At 38.9% G+C, this 21,358-nt stretch overlaps 1 protein-coding gene across 2 annotated transcripts in view; it reads right to left on the reverse strand.

Moving 5' to 3' along the window:
• Positions 1–21,358, reverse strand: part of PALLD (palladin, cytoskeletal associated protein) — a 291,751-nt gene that overhangs the window by 137,082 nt on the left and 133,311 nt on the right. For both annotated transcript variants that reach the window (XM_075197829.1, XM_075197835.1), the window contains exons 6-8: positions 18,784–18,925; positions 16,341–16,364; positions 250–369 (exon numbers count right to left, since the gene is read on the reverse strand). In XM_075197829.1, coding sequence (XP_075053930.1) covers positions 250–369; positions 16,341–16,364; positions 18,784–18,925 — 286 coding nt within the window. The remainder of the gene's footprint in view (positions 1–249; positions 370–16,340; positions 16,365–18,783; positions 18,926–21,358) is intronic.

The raw sequence follows: 21,358 nt of genomic DNA on the forward strand, positions 1-21,358 counted from the left end.
GGCTCCCCATCAGATTGCCTGGTGGGCCCTTCACACCTCATCCCATTACTGCTAGAAAGAGCCATGATTGGTGGGGGATGTCTTTTGTTCCACTTCATTAGCTATGTGTATTTGACAAAGCCTGCTTGATGCTAAAACAGAGATTTTGATAAATGACACCTTAATGGACCAAGCACTAACATAAATAATGTTGATTGGGATATCAGTGTCAATGTCAGGAAACTATTACAGGCAATCTACATGACATACCAGAAAGCACAGTGAGTTGTGCACTACAGGTCAGTGATCCATAGTCATTCCTAGCTGTGCACGTGAACATCCCAGCATCTTCTGTGAAAGTCTCTGCAATTACCAGTGTACAGATCTCCTCTGGAAGAGAACACATGTCAATTACATGCTGTCATTTCACTCTATCATTATTTCTGTACCATTTCTTAAAGACACATTTAGGCAATAATTGTGTTAAAGTGGACCCATTACCTACACAAAGTGGAGAAAGCCAATTTGTGGACCGGACCAATATTCACACCTTAGTGGAATAATTCTCATTAATATTGGTTAAAATAGCTGCATTCTCTGCTTCTATGTGAAAGGTCCACTTTAATATTATACAACACAGCAAACATAGAAATAACAATCTTCAGTGTAAAGTCACAGACAATTGAACTTGTTCCACAATTTATTTTCAGCCAGTGATGTACATAGCATGAATAAATGCTATATGCCAGATGAATATGTTTAAATGTATAATATTCTTGCCCAGCAATCTCTGCCCCCCAAAATACAAAAGTATTATTTAGAGACTAAACACATTCATAGTAAGTATATATATATATATATATATATATATATATATATACTATGTATTTATATATATATATATATATATATATATATATATATATATATATATATACACTTTAACTCAAACAATCTGCTTTGTTTTCACTAGTACTCAAAACATACACTGTACTACTCTTAAACACTCACCACGGTGAGACATCTGATCACTAGGTCCATATAAACCCATTAATATTGTATATTTAGTTGAGTTAATGCAGCTAAAATAGCACAATGATAGAAAAAGCATAATATAACGTTGTACCCATTCACCCATTAAACACAACAGTTATAGTGTATATTTCAACTTTAAACAGCTGTATTTTCCATTAACATCTATCCCCTTCCTTATTTAGGTTTTGCTGACAAATTCTAAATTTTTCTGGCTCTAAATGTACTTCCTGGCACACATATTGGCCCTCAAAACAGTCCTATAAGTAATGACATTACATTACATGCTCATTTCCTTCATATTACAATATACACAACTTCAAGCTGCCGTACATATTCTGCTATTCATTATTCTGTATGAGTCAAGTTTTGTACACGGTGAAGCAGACTAAAGGGGTAAATGCATTAAACGGATCGCGGCGTTTTTACGGGCAGATTTTACACCGCCCGATGTGTTATGAAGGCAAAACTGATGATAAACTGCCCAAAATCTGGTGTTTTATCCAGCAAAGCATTCAACATCGCCATCTCGACTTTTAACCTTGACGACATACAAACCGTTGAATGTATGAAACAGCGGTTTCACAAACTGCCAGCAAAACAGCCACAACAAAAGAGGTGGTGGTGAGAGGCGAGATTGCTCAAACAGCAGCTGTCATATTGTCATCCATAACATAAGAGGAGGCACCAAAGACTTATAAATCGTTGTGGTAATCATTATTTAATGGGGGCAACATTAATTTATAATTAACTTATGGGGCACATTTTATTGTTCATTATATTAAGGGGGCATTATTATTGTATTCTTATATTATGAGGGCAATCATCATCATCATCATTTATTTAATTATATATATAGCACCACTAAATCCGCAGTGCTCTACAGAGAATGTATCAGTCTCTGCCCCAATAGAGCTTACAGTCTAAATTCCCTAGCACACTCACAGACAGACAGACTATGGTCAATTTTATAGCAGCCAATTAACCCACCAGTATGTTTTTGGATTGTGGGAGGAAACCGGAGCGCCCGGAGGAAACCCACGTAAACACAGGGACAATATACAAACTCCACACAGATAAGGCCATGGTTGGGAATCAAACTCATGACCCCACTGCTGTGAGGCAGAAGTGCCCATGGGCAATTTATCATAATAATAAGGGGCAATAAAAGTTGATTGCAAGTGGGGGCAATAATTATCTTTGATGATGATATACACTTACTTGCTAGGCTGAATTAAGAAAAAAACTCTGGATTTAAACAAAGGATTAGTACCAGTTTTCCAATAGCCAGTTTCCTATATCTTAATATCCAATATGTTTGTCCAAATGTTTCCATTCATGCCAGTTAGACTTTACTTAGAGAACTGTTTTTATGCAACTGTAGTTAGGCCTTGACATGTTTCTCCTTTACTGTGCTGAGTTCCATGTTGTCAGTGTCACAGCAGTGTTAAGGTCACACAGATCACTTACTGCTGACTCAACAAGTCTAGCATGCAGATGAGTGATCATTTTGAAAAATAATTGGATAATCTTGTAAAGCACATATTAGATAAGGGTATTCTGATCCCCCATCAACAGCATACACAAATAGTGATTGGTATCACCCTCACAAAGTATCATGACGAAACGCAAAGAGAAGGAGTGCTGCTACTCTGGTATCAGTCCTTTTTCCTCTCTCCTTGGTTCCTATGACATCAATCTACAGTGAGTGGGCCCTTACCATCTTACCTATTAACATAGATAACCTGTATATTTTCCTTATATTGTGCGTGAGTGTATTACCTTTATTTATAAATAGCTTTTATATACTGCACTATCATGGTTCCTCTTGTATCTTTATGTGCTTGGTTGTCATTAGGGGGTACACTACCTACCTTAATATTTCAACATTATGCTCCTCTGTTCTTTTTACAATGATTGATATTGATTTAGAAACTGTCACTATTGTACTGTTGAAAGACAAGGATATCATAAAGTAATCTAAGCTATTTTATGATTTCACATATGGTAATTTTGTTTGTCAATATGGCATTGTTGGAATACATTGGCCCAAAATAGCAGTGTGTGAGGGATTCCTCTAACCACCACAGATACCCAAAATTTATGGAAATCTGTATGAATACTTGGTCGATCATAACAGTTATATATGTGATCCTTAGCTGACCCCACTGATGGAGTCCCATGGAATGGTCTCACCCAGGTGTATACCCAGAATTTGCCAACTGCATGATTGACAGTTACCTCCAATTAGACCACAGATGCTGCACTCCCAGAAGCTACCTATCGCATGCTGAAAAGCACTAGGGCTCATCCCGTTCCCCTCGTGGGTCGGGTAAGTAACAAGATTGGGATCCTTGGACTGGCAACTTTGTCACCTCAGTGGTTCCAGTATAATGGAAAAGAATCCCTAACACGCTGGCAATTATAAGTAGTAAAAATAAATAAATAACACAACAATTTAAAAATAAACTTTAATTGAATAAACAAATCCACAAATCCTCCATCCACTACTTTGTTAAATGCAAAATAAAATAGTCTTCTACTTTCTTGATCAGTTGTAATTCAAACTTTGCAGGTCAAAGCTTTTTGAATTATAGTTGATTATAAAGTTCTTTGTGTTATCTATTTATTTGTGGGCTCTTTGTCCATTATGCTCAGAAGACTGGGGAAACATGGGGCTTGACAGCTGTCACACTTCTGGTATTACAAATGGAACCCAATAGCCAGGTAGTACTGTAGTAAACAGGATTTATTTTGATACAGATATAAATCTTAAATGTCCAGCAAGCAAGTCCAATGTATCAACATGATAACTATCCTGTAGAGGTACCAAGTAATTGTATTCCAAATCACAAGGGAGCAAGGTTCTGTGGAGCATCTGGTTCAGACACAAACACAATACTCGAGCAAAGGCTGCATAACAGGAAGTGCCTTTTCTAGGCCCAAACAGGAAATGAGATCCAAGATGGAATCTTCCTGAGACAGTTCTGGCCATCTTGGATAAGGGATATTGTAAGGGCAAGTTCATATCAGAGATCCAAGATGGAAAATTCATGAGGCAATCATGGCCATCTTGAATGAAGGCAAATCTAAGGGCAAGAACATAACAGGATGCCCCCTTCTCAACGACGTCCTCCGGACGACTTAGGACCAGGCTTCCCAGGATGCTGTTGATGAAATGCTTTTACCAAAAGTGGGGCATGAACATCCTTTGCAGATTGCCAAGAGTCATCTTCTGGCCCATATCCCTGCCAACGTAGCAGATACTGTAATTGATTTCGGAACATACGAGAGTCCAGGATCTTTTCGACTATAAATTCCTCATGCTCATCAACTTGAATTGGCTCAGGAGGAGGCAAAGAGCGACCAGGAAATGGATTCTTAACTGAAGGTTTTAGTAATGATACATGAAAAACAGGATGTACCTTCATGGAATCAGGAAGATCCAATCGAAAAGCCACTAAACTAATCTGTGCAATGATCTTATATGGACCCATAAACTTACTTCCCAACTTAGCAGATGGTACCTTCATTCTTAAATGTCTAGTTGACAACCATACTTCATCACCAATACCAAAAGTTGGAGCAGGCCTTCGTGATCTGTCAGCATCACGTTTATATCTTTCTTGAGCAGTTTTCAATGTCTCTTTTAATAATTCAAGATTACTTTGCATAATAATCAGTCTATCTTCCACAGCAGGAATTGGAGAGTCACAAGGTAGATTGGGACAAATATTTGGATGATATCCTAGATTAGCATAGAAAGGGCTAAATCTTGAAGATGAATGTTGAGAATTATTGTATGCAAACTCAGCCATGGGGAGGATATCAACCCAATCATCCTGTAGGTGACAAATATAACATCTGAGGTATTGCTCAAGTGTTTGGTTTATTCGCTCCGTTTGTCCATTTGACTGTGGATGAAATGCAGTGGACAAGTTCACCACAATGCCAAGGGATTTGCAAAACTGTTTCCAAAATCGTGATGTGAATTGAACGCCTCGGTCTGACACCACATCATTAGGAACGCCATGCAAACGAAAAACTTCTTTTATAAGTAAGTCGGCTGTTTCTTTTGCTGTAGGAGTACCCTGGCAGGGTATAAAGTGAGCCATCTTTGTCAGTCTGTCAATTACCACAAAGATAGTGGTCATATTCTTAGATCTCGGAAGTTCTACAATAAAGTCCATGGAAATGGAATCCCATGGACGTGTAGGTATTGGCAAAGGTTGTAGTAGTACAAAAGGAGAAGCACAAGGAGTCTTAAATCTGGCACATGTTGTACAAGAGGATACATATTTTGCTACATCTTCCTTATAGTTGGGCCACCAGAATGAACGGCTTAACAGTTCTTGATTTTTTTGAAGTCCTTTATGGCCTGCTAATTTAGAGTCATGGAATAGTGCATGACCTTTAACCGTGCTTTTTCTGGAACGTATAGTTGATGTGCCATATGCCAAACTCTGTTGTCATAAGATAATTTAACATTTTTTGGAGGATTCATGAGGGTAGAATCAATATCATATCCATTCTTGATCTCTGTTAATAACTCAGTTGTACAAATAACCCCCAAAAAATTTGAATCAGGAATTATTGTTTGAACAGGCTTTACCTGTTGAGGATTCTCCGCATAGGCTCTTGAGAGGGCATCAGCTTTTCCATTCTTCGATCCAGGTCTATAGGAAATTAGGTAATCAAAACGGCTTAAAAAGAGAGCCCATCGAGCTTGTCGGGGAGATAATCTTTTTACTGATTTAAGGAATTCCAAATTCCGGTGATCGGTGAGGACTATCACTTGATGCTTTTTACCTTCTAAAAGATGTCTCCATTCTGAAAAAGCAGCTATAATGGCAAGAAGTTCTTTATTTCCCACATCATAGTTTCTTTCAGGAGCAGTCATTTGCCTTGAATAAAAAGCACAGGGGTGAAGTAACATTTTTTCTCCTACTCTTTGTGAAATTACTGCTCCTATAGCTGAATCCGATGCATCAGTCTCCAAAACAAATCGGAGTGTAGGATCAGGATGAATTAATATAGGAGCTGACGTGAACTTTGTTTTCAAAATGGAAAAAGCTTTATCAGCTGCTGGTGACCACTGAAAGGAGGAAACCTTTTTTGTGAGCTGAGTAATGGGGGCAGCAATTCCAGAAAAGTCCTTTATAAAACATCGATAGAAATTAGCAAAGCCCATAAATCGTTGCACATCCTTGACGTTTTTAGGTATGGGCCAATCTACCACAGCATGCACTTTACAGGGATCCATACACAGTCCTTGAGGGGATATAATGTAACCCAAAAATGTTATTTGAGTACGATGGAATTCGCATATCTCCAACTTGATGTATAATTGGTTTATCCGAAGCCATTGTAAAATAATTCGAACATGTTCTTGATGTTCTGGTAAAGAATTAGAAAAGATAAGGATATCATCAAGATATACAACAATGAACAGATCAAGCAAATCTCGAAAGACATAATTTATAAAATGTTGGAAAGTAGCAGGGGCATTACATAACCCGAACGGCATCACGAGGTACTCATAATGTCCATATTTTGTTCGAAAAGCCGTTTTCCATTCATCACCTGGTCGAATGCGTATTAGGTTGTACGCTACTCTTAAATCGAGCTTTGTGAAAATACTTGCTGTCTGCAGTCTTTCCAATAATTCTGGAATGAGAGGAAGTGGATGTCTGTTCTTTATAGTAACTTTATTTAATTCTCTATAATCAATGCATGGCTGCAAAGATCCATCTTTATTTTTTACAAAAAAAATAGGAGCCCCTGCTGGAGATTTTGAAGGACGTATAAAACCTTTAGTTTCATTTTCTTCCAGGTAAGTCTTTAGCATCTTTAATTCAGGATCAGCTAATGAATAAATCCGACCAAAAGGAATAGCAGCCCCAGGTAATAGATCAATGGGACAATCATATTGTCGATGGGGTGGTAATTTGTCAGCATTTTGTTTGTTACAGATATCTGCAAAATCCTGATATTGAACAGGCAATTGTTCCACCCCAGAAGAGGGGGACACTGAGATCTGATTCTCTTCTTGTGCAAGCGGGACCACACTGATAGGATCTTGAAACGTTAGGGTTTGAGACTCCCAGTTAATGGCTGGGTTATTGTTAGTGAACCAAGGGAGACCCAAAATTATGGGAAAATTTGGAGAAGAGATGAGAAAAAAAGTGAGAAAAAAAGTGAGTTCCTCCTTAAGATTGGGTTCTATCATCAGGGACTAAGTTCTGTCTCATGTGTGATGGGACCAGAACTCAGAGGGGACCCATCAACTGTCTCCATCAATACAGGAGTCTTTCTTTCTTGAAATACTATATGGTTTTGTTTAGCAAAATCTATATCCATGAAATTACCATTGGCTCCTGAATCCAGCATTGCCATGGTTGAAATAAGTTGAGAGTTTATCTCAAGTTGTATTGGTATTGAAAAATGATTCTTTATTCTTCTGTTCTCTCTCTCAAATGTAGACAGTGAAGAGATTTGAGGAATAATAGCATTCAGTTGATGTGAGCAGCATGAAATAATAGATTCCTGGTCAGAGTCTTTAGGTTCCATCAATGTAGCAACTGTCTTGCGAGGTCGTTGAGAACAATTAGATACATAATGTCCAGATTTACCACAATACAAACAGAGAATTTCTTGTCGTCGTTGATCTCTTCTTTCAATAGAAATCTGTTTGCGAATGGTATCTATTTGCATTGGCTCAGACTCCTCAATTTGTTGTGTTGCAGAAGTTCCAGAGTAATTTGATATTGCTGGTTCTGGATAATTAGGACGAGTCCACATGGAACCCCATCTATCTTGTTTCCTCTCCATTTGACGAGCATCAATACAAATACAATGTTTAACAAAGGCTTCAAATTCAGTGGGTGCATCAGCTCTAGATAATTCATCTTTAATGAACTCAGATAACCCCTTTCGATAAACAGACAGCTTAGCTGCCGAATTCCAATCTGTGTCCAAGATCCATCTTCGGAAATCAGAGGTGTATTCAGCCACTGAACGTCTTCCCTGACGCATCTTTAATAAAACTGACTCAGCAGTAGCACTTCGATTTGGATCATCAAATATCTGGTTCATTGCATCCATAAAATTAGAAAGATCTTGTAATATGGGACTTTTTGCTTCTATCAAAGGAGAAGCCCATGCCAATGCATCATCTTTCAACAATAAAAGAATACAACGTACTTTCTGTACATCAGTCAAAAAATAAGTAGGATGTAAATCAAAATGCATAAAACCTCTGTATTTTTCACGATCACCTGAGAATCGAGTCGGAGGTAGTGGGAGTGTGGGCTGATGTACTGCAGCTGAAGGTGCTACAGCATTAACTTCTTGAAGCCGCACCTGTAGTTCTGTAATAACTCCATTTTGTAGCGCTATTTGATCTTTGAGTTCATGAACATTTATTTGAAAATCAGTTACGTGTTGATTTGATTATTTGTACACTGGGTCTTCAGTTCTTGAAATTTTGCATGAAATTCCTGTAGTTGTCTTGAAGCAGAATGCATGTGGAAACTCAGATCTGAAAGTCGCTGTTAAGCAGATGGTTCTGACCAGACGGGCTCCGTCGTTTTGGGCTCGAGTATTCTGTCACACTTCTGGTATTACAAACGGAACCCAATAGCCAGGTAGTACTGTAGTAAACAGGATTTATTTTGATACAGACATAAATCTTAAATGTCCAGCAAGCAAGTCCAAAGTATCAACAGGATAACTATCCTGTAGAGGTACCAAGTAATTGTATTCCAAATCACAAGGGAGCAAGGTTCTGGGGGGCATCTGGTTCAGACACAAACACAATACTCGAGCAAAGGCTGCATAACAGGAAGTGCCTTTTCTAGGCCCAAACAGGAAATGAGATCCAAGATGGAATCTTCCTGAGACAATTCTGGCCATCTTGGATAAGGGCTATTGTAAGGGCAAGTTCATATCAGAGATCCAAGATGGAAAGTTCATGAGGCAATCACGGCCATCTTGAATGAGGGCAAATCTAAGGGCAAGAACATAACAACAGCTGAGGGCACCAGGGCAGGCGCATGCTCCCTGGGTGCTCCAGGCACTTGTAAGTAGTGGGGGCGGGGTGGAATCTCTTCTGTCAGACTGGCGGTGCGTAACGCTGAGCTGTGACATCATATCCCAGTGCCATACTCCCAACCCATCACCAACATACAGGAGAAGCAGCCAGCAGCCTCCCAGCTAAGAAGATGCTGGCTACTGCCCTCCAAGTCAGTGGCTGGTTCTCTGTGTCACTCTGTCAGTGTTTTTAGGTATCTCCTAAACCTTGGCACCCTAGGTAACTGCCTAGATTCACTCGTGGTCGCGTTGACCATTAGGAGACCCATCAGGGATTGTCAGCTGCATGCCCCAACTAGGTGCCAACCGAGAAACACAGGACCCTGCTGCCCACTGCAGAGTCCACAATCAGCAGAGAGCTTAATGAGAGAGATTTATTCTGCTCATAATGTAAGGGAACTTTGGTGTTCCCTTCTTCTCTGTGCAGTAAGTGAAGTGCAGAGCAGATGCAATAGTGGAGGAAAATTTGGTATCTAACTGGCTTATTAAAGTGAGCGGAAGGACTCTTCAAAATTCTGCTAGAGTGCCATAAAGTTCTATTTTCGCCTCTGACAGTGCATATTCTCTTCATTCATTTGACATGTATAGTACGAATCTGTCAATGTGCCATCTGGTTGCAGAAAGATGTATTACAGAGAAATTCAATATTAAGCTTTGGGAAACACGCTTGCTACAATGCACGTTGCATGACAGTTGTCAAGTTGTACCACGTAAAAGTTCAGCACATGGCCAGATCTGGTCACTGGGGCTAAGCTTTGAGTGACAGGTTCTTTGTCCAATTTAGTCATCCATGTGTGCGACCAAAATGGACAGATCCGGTCTTTTAGGGTCCAAATAATTCAGTCAGCCTACCACTTGTCTGACCACAGTTGTCATTCAACCTCATTCTTCACCATTTTTGATCAACTTTATATCAATCCCAAACAATATATGTATATCCAACTTTACCTAACCAGAGTTAGATCAGCATGAGGTAAGGGTGCTGAATTTTTATAGGTAATTATTGACTTTTAGTAGGATCAAATTTGTATACAATTAAAAAAAAATATCTATAAATATAAAAAAACATAAAAAAAATGAGTAGGAAGAAAAGTTTAAACGGTTAAAATCCACAATGTCTAAGCGTTGATTCATATGTACTTTTGTTGTATTAAACTATTTAAGTTGTCAGTGGCTTCTAAATGTGTGTGATGGCTGATAAATATCTGAGCTAAATCAATTGGATCAATATCAATCATGTTGGAAAATGCCGATGGTACCAGTCAGCCTGTGCCGTTATCCTCCAGCCGTAATAAAATAAGTGATCTGGGTGCTCGGCCAATGCACTGAGTCGACATTGATCATTTAATTCTAACGACAGATCTGGGTAACCAAAATAATCAATGAACCTATTGCTCATCCGAGCAGCAAGATTGGCCTAACTGTGGCCAACGTTTTTACTGGCAGCACTATCTTAAAACGACAGAATTAGTCGAAAAGAAAAAAATCTCCATAGTTGTTAAAGCAAAATAATACTTCGTAGTAAATGACACAAACGTTTTCACAGCCATAAATTATTATTGGACTCCTGATTGCACATGAAATTTTACAATGGTGGATAAGCACAATATAAGTATTTAACAAGCAGGAGATAAGAGTCTGTGAAAAAATAGTTTATATCAGTGCAATTATCTGCTTTAGATTGTATCAGTTGTCTAACAAGCCTCACAAGCAAACTGTTTCCTCCCTGGGGTCATGCATGGTAACAGTCAAAAATACATTATTGCTTTTAATTGAAATGCCAAGGAACACTTATCGCTTTTGATATTACTGTGAAAGTTTTACTGCAACCTTTAGACTGCTACAAGAACGGAGACGAACAAAAGCTAAGAGTAAATATGGTTTAGACATTATAATAAAGTTTTTCTCCCTCTTTTATCTAATGAAACCACTTTTCCTTTTCATGTCACTGAAAAGACAAAATGCTGCAGAAATAGGAGAGGCCCTGATTTGTAGACAGCTGAGTAATGGGTGAAAGCAACAGCTGGTCATTGATTCATTTTTCAATCAGCATTGAGTCAAAAGAAGTACAAAGAGAACAGATCAGGTAATTTGACAAACTGGGAGCTTTAAACAACTACAATGTTTATTAACTCAGAAAACATTCTGTGATACGGGGCGATTTCTGTCTAGACAGGACGAGTGGAGAACACATTAGCCAGAGAAGGTAGGAGTGAGAGAAAATGCTGCTGTAACTTGGATCCTCAGGCTGTGTGAATGTGCAGGGCATGTAGGGACGGTACTATGGACAACCCAGTAAACTGTGAGTTGCTGTCTGCACGAAAATTGTTCCCTAAGGCCATATTAAGATGACTTTATAAATGAGTAGGTTAGCTTTGCCATAGTTTCTTTCCAATTTATGATGGATATATATTCTTGATAAGCAGTGATTCTAAGCATGCATACAAGTTTCATTCTAAACACCACATACATATAAATATGACCTATGTAACATAACAAGACTTACTCGATCATTCAGTACTATTATTGGAATAACTGCGTTTTGTAGTTATGTTCGATATAAGCATATGCTTTGAAAATATCTCTAGTACTTGAACCGGGTTAGTTTGTCAGCATCAATTCAATCGATTCAGTCGCAATTTTGGTTTGTTAACAGTGCAAGTCACCTAAATTCTAAATGAGAGGTAGAAATGGCGATAATGATGAATTAAAAAGTGGACATAAAAATAGAGAGAAACTGGAGTTAAACGTGGTAATAAACTTAAGGTGAAAGTAGAGGTAACCTTTTACCTCCAGCTTACTACCGCCTTTATCTCCAGTTTTACTAGTCTACCACTTACCTACTTTTCAGTACTTTTACCTTCAGTATAATTCTCCATAACTTTTACTTCCAGTTTATTCATGATTAAGTGGTTGGTCTATTTATGAAAATGCTATGATTAGGTTGATTTTGTAACGCCATTTATCACAATAATATCTATCTTCCTGTGAAGATACTATGAGATGTTAAGTTCAGGTACTTAAGGGCATATATATCATAGGGCGAAAAGGGCTATGGCCAGTGATATGATTCGCTGGGTTTCGCCAGAGATAAGCTTCCCAATGCAAGTAATGCCACAAGTGCACAGTTTGTTGTAGTAATAGTAATATATCATATGCACTACAACTACCCTACCAGAAACCAGCTTACGGGGTGCTCTTTCCCATTCAACAATCAATCATAACACCACAAAGAGACAGCTGCAAACAATGTTTCTAAAGAGACCTAAACAAGCAACAGTTTCTAATTGTGTGTTATATGTTGAATAAAATCAATTAACAAGCCCAATAGGAAAAGCAACTAAAACATACCATATATATATAGTTAGCAGCTAATAATAAATACTACAGGAAAAATTGAAAGCAAATTAATCATTAAATCCAGTTGGTGATAATAAAAAAAATAAAGTTTCCATTTGTCTTCATGAGTCTAGGCAGTGACCACCTCTACTATCAGGTTTAAACATGTATATGTCTAATCCGGATATTCTTATCCCCTCCTGTTGCCAGCCTTTTGCTGTCTCCCTCCTCTGGCCTTCTTCTGCTGTCAGCCCACCACAGCTTCCATCCTCTTCTCCTGATGCTAGCTCCTGCAGCTTCATACTTCAGCCCCCTCCTGATGTCTTCCTCCCGAGACTTCCCTTGATGCCGTCCATTCTCTCAAGCCTTTGTTCTCTTCAGATTTCCTTGGGTTATCCTCTCCTGTGCTATCCTAAAACCCGGTCTCTTCCCATTGCTCATCTCTCCTGGACTTCCTCAGCTCACCCTTGGACTCACCTCATGGACTATCTCCTAATGGACCTGAACTCACCTTATGGACTATCTCCAACCCTCCATTTTTGGGTTTAGGTCATCCTCCAATCCATTTGTGCATGGATTATTTACATCCTTGTTTACATCCTTGTTCACTGGTTACTGTATGCTCTATCTTAACTGCATTACAATATTTTGATACCTTTCCCTGCAGACTGTTTGCTCTGTATCCTGTTCTTTGATATCGATTATATTTCACTATCTAGCTTGCTGCCTCTCTCCACTACCCCCTGCCACCTCCCTCTTCTCTACTGTGCTCACACACCATTTGACTCCCTCACTTAGCAGACCCTCTTAAATTTCTTCCTTCCTCCACCCCTCTCTTTCTATCCCCTCTTCCCTTTGGTTTATACCATGCCCCTTACTTGGAACGCAATCCATCTGCAATAATGCAATAAACTGCCCTCTATCCATGACATCTCCATATCCAACTCTCTTAACCTCCTTGCCATCACCAAAATCTGGCTCTCCTCCTCTGATACCGCTTCCCCTGTTGCTCTCTCTATGGAGGTATTTCCTTCATCCATACTGTCAGACATAGCGACTGTCCAGGTGACGGCGTAGACATCCTTCTTTCCCCCACTTAAACCTTCTGTGACATACTTTCTGAGCCTTCAATTACGTTCTCCCCCTTTGAGGTCCACACCATATGTTTCTTCTACACTATTCATCTCTGTGTCACAGTCATGTACTGCACCCATGACCCCACCTCCCAATTCCTTGATAAATCTGTGGCCTGGCTCCCCCACTACCTCTCATCAGACCTTCCCTCCATTATCCTGGGCAATTTTAACATCTCCATCAATAACCTCTCTGACCCGGGTTTCAAACTTTTTTTCCCTCATCTTTTTGGCCTATCACAATGGACATCCTCTCCCACCCATTGTCTTGGACACTCTCTTGACCTTGCCTTCTCCCACCTTTGCACTCTTTCTAACTTCTCCATATCCCCATTCCCTCTTTCTATCCATCATCTCCTCTCCTTCACCTCTCTTCATCTCCCACATCTCTCCCATCACCTGAAAGCACTATGACTTGGCGTAATCTTGACACCTTTGACGCTGCAGTCTTTTCCTCCTCCCTTGAAACTTTCCTCTCCCCCTTAACCATCCTGACCTGTCCCAATCTGGTGACCTGTCTCTACAATCACACCCTTTATTCTGCCTGATACCCTCCTCCACTCTAATCCCCAACCTTGGCGCTCTAAACTTACACGTTTCCTAAAAAAATGTCCACGTACTGCTGAACGCCACTGGAGAAAATCTCGTTCCCTGGCAGATTTGCTTCATTGCAAGTTAATCCTTTCCTCCTACATCTCTGCCCTCTCCATAGCCAAACAATACTTCTTCAAGTCTTCATATTATCTCAGTCATCCAACTGCCATCGCCTCTTCGCCACTTTCAACTCCTTACTTTGCCTTTCCCCTCCTACCTTTCCATCCTCCATCACTGCCACTGACTTTGCCACCTTTTTTACCTTCAAAATTGATTCCAACAGAAACAAAATCTCCACCTCCCACTTCTCTCCTACCCCCCCCCCCCACTGCCCTCCTGCCATCATCCTATGTGCTCCTTCTGCCCCAGAAAGTCCATTCTCTACTTATGTCCTCTCCCCCTTCCACCTGCCCTCTAGATCCCATTCCCTCCCACCTCCTTAGAACCCTTGTGCCTATTGCCTGCTCCCACCTTGCCGACCTTTTCAACTTATCCTTGCCACTGCTATCTTCCCTCTTTCTTCAAAAATGCTCTTGTCTAGCCTGTTCCTAAAAAAACTAATCTTGACTCCACATCCCTGTCCAACTACAGCCCCACATCTCTCCTCCCATTTTCTTCTAAATTACTTGAACATCTTGTCTACAACTGTCTCACTAGCAGGGTCCTCTAATCTTTGGGTCCTCCTCCTCCTGCTACTTTTGCCTTTAGCACCCTAACCTCATTTTTGCACCTGGTCACTCGACCCCTGTATTTGGTCTCCTCGTCTCCCTTGCCTTTGCACCTCTATCACTGACTCTGATCCTGTTAGTTGCGCCCACTCTCCGGGGCACAGCTTCAGCTTGCATTAGATCACTTACACTTTTACTTCTTCCCTTTTCTAGTTTCTAAGAGTTCTGTAGCTCACTTATACCTCTTTGTCCTGTGCATCTGTTTTTAGCGTTTAGAGCTGATATTTTAACTGCACTTTGTTTATTATATTGCCCTGTATGCCGTGTTCTGTTTTGTCCTAAGCTCTTTGTACACCGCTGCGGACACTTTGTGGTGCTATATAAATGAAGGATAAAAATAATAATAACTATTTTTACATTTATTACAACTATGTTAACAATTAATTATCTATATATGATTGTCTTTGTTTTATTTATTGTTATTATTTTTTTATTATTCTGCCTGTTCATTGACTTGACTCTAAATATGACACGCAGGATAAGCTGATTGTTCAGATACACTTATGGTAGCACTGGCCTCTTCACTAAGGGGTCACACATCTTTATAAAAAGAATGACATTTTTCTGCTGTGCATTCACAAGAAATACATTTACACATCAGTAACAAAAGCAGCTTTGGGATTGTACGGCAGCGAAGACATAAATTCAGTACTTGTGTTTTTATTGCTGTTTTCTGGCAAAGGTCATGTAGTTCTGATTGACTGAGTGGAGCTGTGGCCAACTGGAAAATGTGTCACAACAATCCACACGAAATTAGTGTACAAAGATTCCGAGTGATGAAATCCACAATAAGAAGATAATCACTCAGTCAATAAGCAGCAATGTTATTTACTAAAAGGGTGCAAATGTGCATCAACCCATAGCAAGCAGCTCTGATCGATGAAGTAGAGGTTAGACAATGAAAGCCAGTGCATATTAATGCTGAGTCTTTCAAAAGTTTGGACCTTCAGAAACAAAAGTTAAAATCAACACAAACTATATAAACATGTAATGTATGTAAATTGTATGTGCTACATGTCTGGGTTTCTTCTTGCGTAAGGTTCTTACTTGTCCTGGTTTTCTCAGGACAGCCAAGGCTTTTTCAATTGGAATTTCTAACCATCAATCTATTTGGCATTCAAAGTGAAGAAATTGATGAGCATTATGAATTGACCAACTTCCATGACCCAAATGTGCTCCTTTGTTTTGTTTTTATTGTGTGTCCTAGTTGGAATGCTTGAGTATCGCATGGTTATTACATACACAATGATTTACTGGTATTGTATGCGCAACAGTATGAGGTTAAAATTGTTGGAGCCTATATAGCTGTACATTCTAGACATGCAAATAAATAGAATTAACGAGTCGAGAGAATACTAAATGTTACTTCTAGATATAATATTGAAATATTAAATATTAAAAAATACAAAAAAATCTAAAATTGTGCACGTTGTTAATCCCTTACCAGGTTCAGATGCACATCGTGGTTCTGTTGGAAAGAAAGAGAAAAAAAGCAGATAAATAATGAGCCTGTCCAGTTTACAAGGATCTATCTGGCTTTCAGGAGCCCTGCACACTTTCCTTTCACAAGCATTTTCCATGTTACAGCTTTCAGTATAGGCTGCTTAATCTGCCAATGTGCACAGAAAGTTCAGATTGAGCAAGATCAGCGAACCAGAGGTGAACGGAGGCAAGATGCCTTTGGCAGTACAGATAGGAGCTTTCTGAGGAAGCAGGCTATTAAACTACTGCATTTAAATAATAATACCTGTAATTATACTATAAAATTATATGTGCTCTACTTGAAATTAATTTCTCTTTTAACTGGAATATGATAAGCTTGGCACACTAAGACTGTCACTTTTGGCATAAGATGGTGCACTAATTTAAATTTAAATTATTTTGGGCTGCACTTGTCCAGTTTTGGTGATAACAAAAGGCGGAAACCCTAGTGGCTGGTGAGGTAACCCTACCCTTTGTAAATGACTGTGAATGTTTTTTAGCTATTGAAAAGTACAGTTGATAGATTTCATGCAATGTTTACAATAAGTACTATACAATACAAGTTACATATGTAAGTGTTGTCACTCCAGCCTGTTGCTGATGTAAATTTCCCAGCATGCTCCACCCATTTGGAATGCTGAGATACATAGCTAAGTCATAGCTGAAGACATACTGATTGCATATCCTGGTCTGTATTTTGTTCCTTCTAAATTTTTGCATATCTTGAAAGTGTGCACACAGACTATATACACTTGTAACATGCTTGTAATAACAAACATCAGTGAGCTACTTTCCTGTCTGCTTCTTTGAGACCAGCAATACAATGTATAACCTCTCAACCTCTTCAGGAGCAAATAGATTAGCGAGCAGAACAATATGCACTTGATGACTTGAACCACTTGTTCTTTCAGTAGACATGAAGCGGATAATAATGTGGGAATGGAAGTGATATACAAAGTATTTGGGGAAAACAAGAGCTTAGCATTTTCCTGCCACATAAACAACTCTATTTTGCACTTAAACTTTATTATAATTGTAACTAGTAATATGTATTTTCAGTTTTAATCTTACTTTACATTTATAACTGCAGCAGCTGCTATTACCTACTGAATGCTGACCGAGAAGTTACTAGATAATAAATGGAAACTGCCTGTATGCAATCTAAAGGTAGGAGAAGTTTGGACCTTAAGGGTACATTTGTCTCAATTCTAAAAACAAATAATTTGGGAAAGGATGACAGGGTTATAGAGCAATGCAGCTAATATGATGGATACAAAATAGATCAGAAACAACAAAGCATAAACTGCATTGTTTAATGGCAAATCTCTGCTACAGTTTGAGTAAAAGAGATAAAGTGACAGACAGTTACTCCAGTTACATGTAAATTCCTAGACTAGGGGGTATATTTACTAAACTGCGGGTTTGAAAAAGTGGAGATGTTGCCTAAAGCAACCAATCAGAGTTTAGTTAGCATTTATTTAGTACATTCTACAAAATGACAGCAGGAATCTGATTGGTTGCTATAGGCAACATCTTCACTCTTTCAAGCCCGCAGTTAAGTAAATATACCCATAGGGCTGTTTAGCTGATGGTCTGCGCCCCAGATCTGATATTCCTAGGTATTTCTGGTCCATCATCATTCCTGACAGTCTCCATAGACTCTACTCTATGACCTCAATTTTTGGTATCGGTGTTGCCATCTTTGAAAATAATTATTCGGGCCACACATGCTGTGGTTTGGTCTACCTACCTACCTTGACATAGCTCATTACATGACCCTCAAATAACCTGCAATGATCAGCTAACATAATTAAATATTCTGTCATCTTAATTCTATTCTATGATAGTAACACTGTGCCAGCTACAAAATCTGTTCAGCTGACAACATCAATCAAATGCTGATGTGATCCCCATATCTAAATACAATCAGATATATGTGGCCTCTTCTAATCCAAACAACCAGGTCTGACTATTACGGCCGTCATGTGGCCATCAGGTGTGACCAAGCTGCTTACAGATTACCATGATGGGCTATTCGTGACAATGGTGCGTCTATTTCTCCCATTGCATATTACATATTTTTCAACCTATAGTGGGTACTGTGATTGACACAAGAAAACATTATGTGAATTTATTTCTATCTAGTGTATCAAAACTATTAGCCAATATACCTATATAGTAGATGATTCTTTTGTATGAGTGTAAAAGCTGCATAAAACATATGATTTTCAAAATTACAATGGTTCCTTATGAAGAGATTAACTGGTGGCCCCTACATAGCCAAGACCGACAAACCATTCAGTATTTTGCCAAAACCTTTTTCTTTATTCATAGTACATCTTTTGACTTATTACTTTGGATTTGTAAAAGGAATTTGGTTTATACACAAAATAAATTGTCCTTACTTTTCTGCAGGATTCTGAAGTCAGGTGAATCCTGAATTTCCATCCCTTGTCTAAACCACTTGACATTTACTGGGGGAGTCCCCTTTACCCTGCACTCCAGCACCACAACTTGCCCTTCTGTTGCTGTCAGACTCTGAAGCTCCTGAATGTTAATAGAAAAGAGATTACCTCTGTTAAACAACTTGTGGAAAAGAAAACAAGATAATACAATGTATGCAAAAATGCACACTCATTGTACATCATGATAGTGTCATAGATACAATGATTTTATGCAATACCAAGACAGTGAGTCAGAGTCTCCACCATGAAGCGATCTCTAACATTGTTTTTCATTAAAACCAAGTATCAAGTAAATGAAATGGGACAGATTTTCTGTAGAAACTGTCCCATGGCACCTAACCAATCAGATGCCAGAGTCAATAACAACGCTCCTTCACTATCAAAATGTGACAGCTGTCCTTCTATGTCTGCTTAGAGGACTCTAGTCTTTCCCATGTGAAGGAGGCAGTGGAGATTAAAGATGGAACATACCATGACGTTTTCAGGGATTGATTGAGGGTGAGGGGGCTCTCTATTTGGGAGATGACCGTAAATGGAAATCTCATATAAAGTATAGTAGTTTCCAAAAAGATTTCTGAATTTGGATGCAATGGGAAGCCAGTTGTAGGTCATTGACTGATCACATCGATGAACAACTGTAGCTTTTGCTCTTGAATGACACTACTTTTCCATGAGTGTGTAAAACTAGCTTTTTATAGGGAAAATGGGGGTAGCTTTAATCTCTATTCTGTTCCTTGTTGATATTTTGCATGACAATGAGTAAACTAGCACTTTTATATGGCACACAGTAAAATGTGTTAAGAAATAAAGGAAGAAATTGTGGGCAGATGACATGTTTAATTACTATGTTTACATATTTTCTATATTGCTGTCTATGATGGCCCTCTGCTGGAAGCATTATCAATAGGAAATCCAAAGCTCCAAACAGATCAGTATAGTAGAGTAGTAGTTTAGATACACAGAACTGTTTCACATTGCATCCCATATATAACTTTATAGAAGTTGTCCACTACCGGGTTTTTATTTTAATATAAACCTTGCCTCCCTTAACTACTAGAACAACTGGACTTACATGATCCCTCCATCATTAAATCCAGCCTATAGCAGATAATATTTTCCAGTCCTAAGTGCCTGGTGAACTCACTAAGGAATTGCTATGGTGTTGATAGGACGACACCGGTCCAATCTTTTTTAAAGCTGCATTTTGGTAACAGGCTGGGTGCCGTTCACAAAAAGAAGGCTGAATAATTGTGATGTTACTACACCTACTTTTACACATTTCTCAGGTGTATTTTACATAACCCTCATAACCCTATGTCTAGTATATATTATTATTATTATTATTGCAAATATAATTACTTATATAAATATATCAATATACTTGCAAGGGCCATAACTAGCATAGATGCAGGGGATGCAGCCGCTATGGGACCAACAGCAGAGGGGGCCTTTCTTCACTGTCAAAGACCCAAATTTAAAGCGCTAAGGAATTTGCTGGCATTATATAAATAAGCATTGATCTTTGATGATGTGCATATGTGCTTTTTACCATTTGGCAGCACATGGGGCCAACAAATGTCTAGTTACATCCTTGTTTGCTTGGACAATGGGTTTGTAGGCGTAACTAACTGTCACATGCTATATACATGACATAATGTAGAATCACAAGAAAACAATATGGCAGACACAATGTTGGTATTAAAATTAAATTCAACATAAATGGTCTGTTTTATGCTGGGTCCAGAGGAGGTATGAATCTGTTATTTCACTGTAAATCTGTTATCACACCCAGGCACATGGATTGCAACACTCTCACATCTGAAACAATGTAACTAATTTGCAATATTTGACAAAAGAATAAAACATTTCTCCCTTTACTACCATAAGTTATGTGATATGAAGGGTAGATGAAAACAAGCAGTCAAATATCATAAAACAGGCACTGGTGATTTAATTAGGTGAGTTGGCCAAAGGAACACGGGTACTGTAGGCGTTGCTGATACATGCACCTTAAGAGCATGAGACACGTGTGTACTCAATGAAACAGCAGGTGGACTCCTGCAAAAACACTTGTTCTTCTCACTGTACCAAGCCTGGGGAAATGACCCCCAATTTACTTGGGTATATTTCCATATCTACATCCTGCCTCCCTGTTTTAGTTCTCTGGGTCTTAGTTGAATAAAAAAATATGTAGCCATGTATTGTGTGTGCTCACTTGTAAAACAAAGCCTTCTGTTAGCATTCTTAGAATTCATGTCCCAACAAATCAAAATAAGTTTTACTGGTTTACTCACATTTAAATACAACAGTGCTCATTAATCTGTCACTTTCACAATATTGAATGACTAACAAGGAAGCAAAGGAAGCTTGGGTTGTTTGGAAAACTACCACATTTACAAGTAAAATAAGTACTTTGCCTACAACAGTCTAAGGCAACTTGCACGCTCCCAAACACCCACCCGCTTGCAATGACTGCTGGGATAAGAGGTACAGATTTCCATCCTGCATTTAAACA

This window comes from Mixophyes fleayi, chromosome 1 (genome assembly GCF_038048845.1).
Source record: "Mixophyes fleayi isolate aMixFle1 chromosome 1, aMixFle1.hap1, whole genome shotgun sequence".
Taxonomy (NCBI): domain Eukaryota; kingdom Metazoa; phylum Chordata; class Amphibia; order Anura; family Limnodynastidae; genus Mixophyes; species Mixophyes fleayi.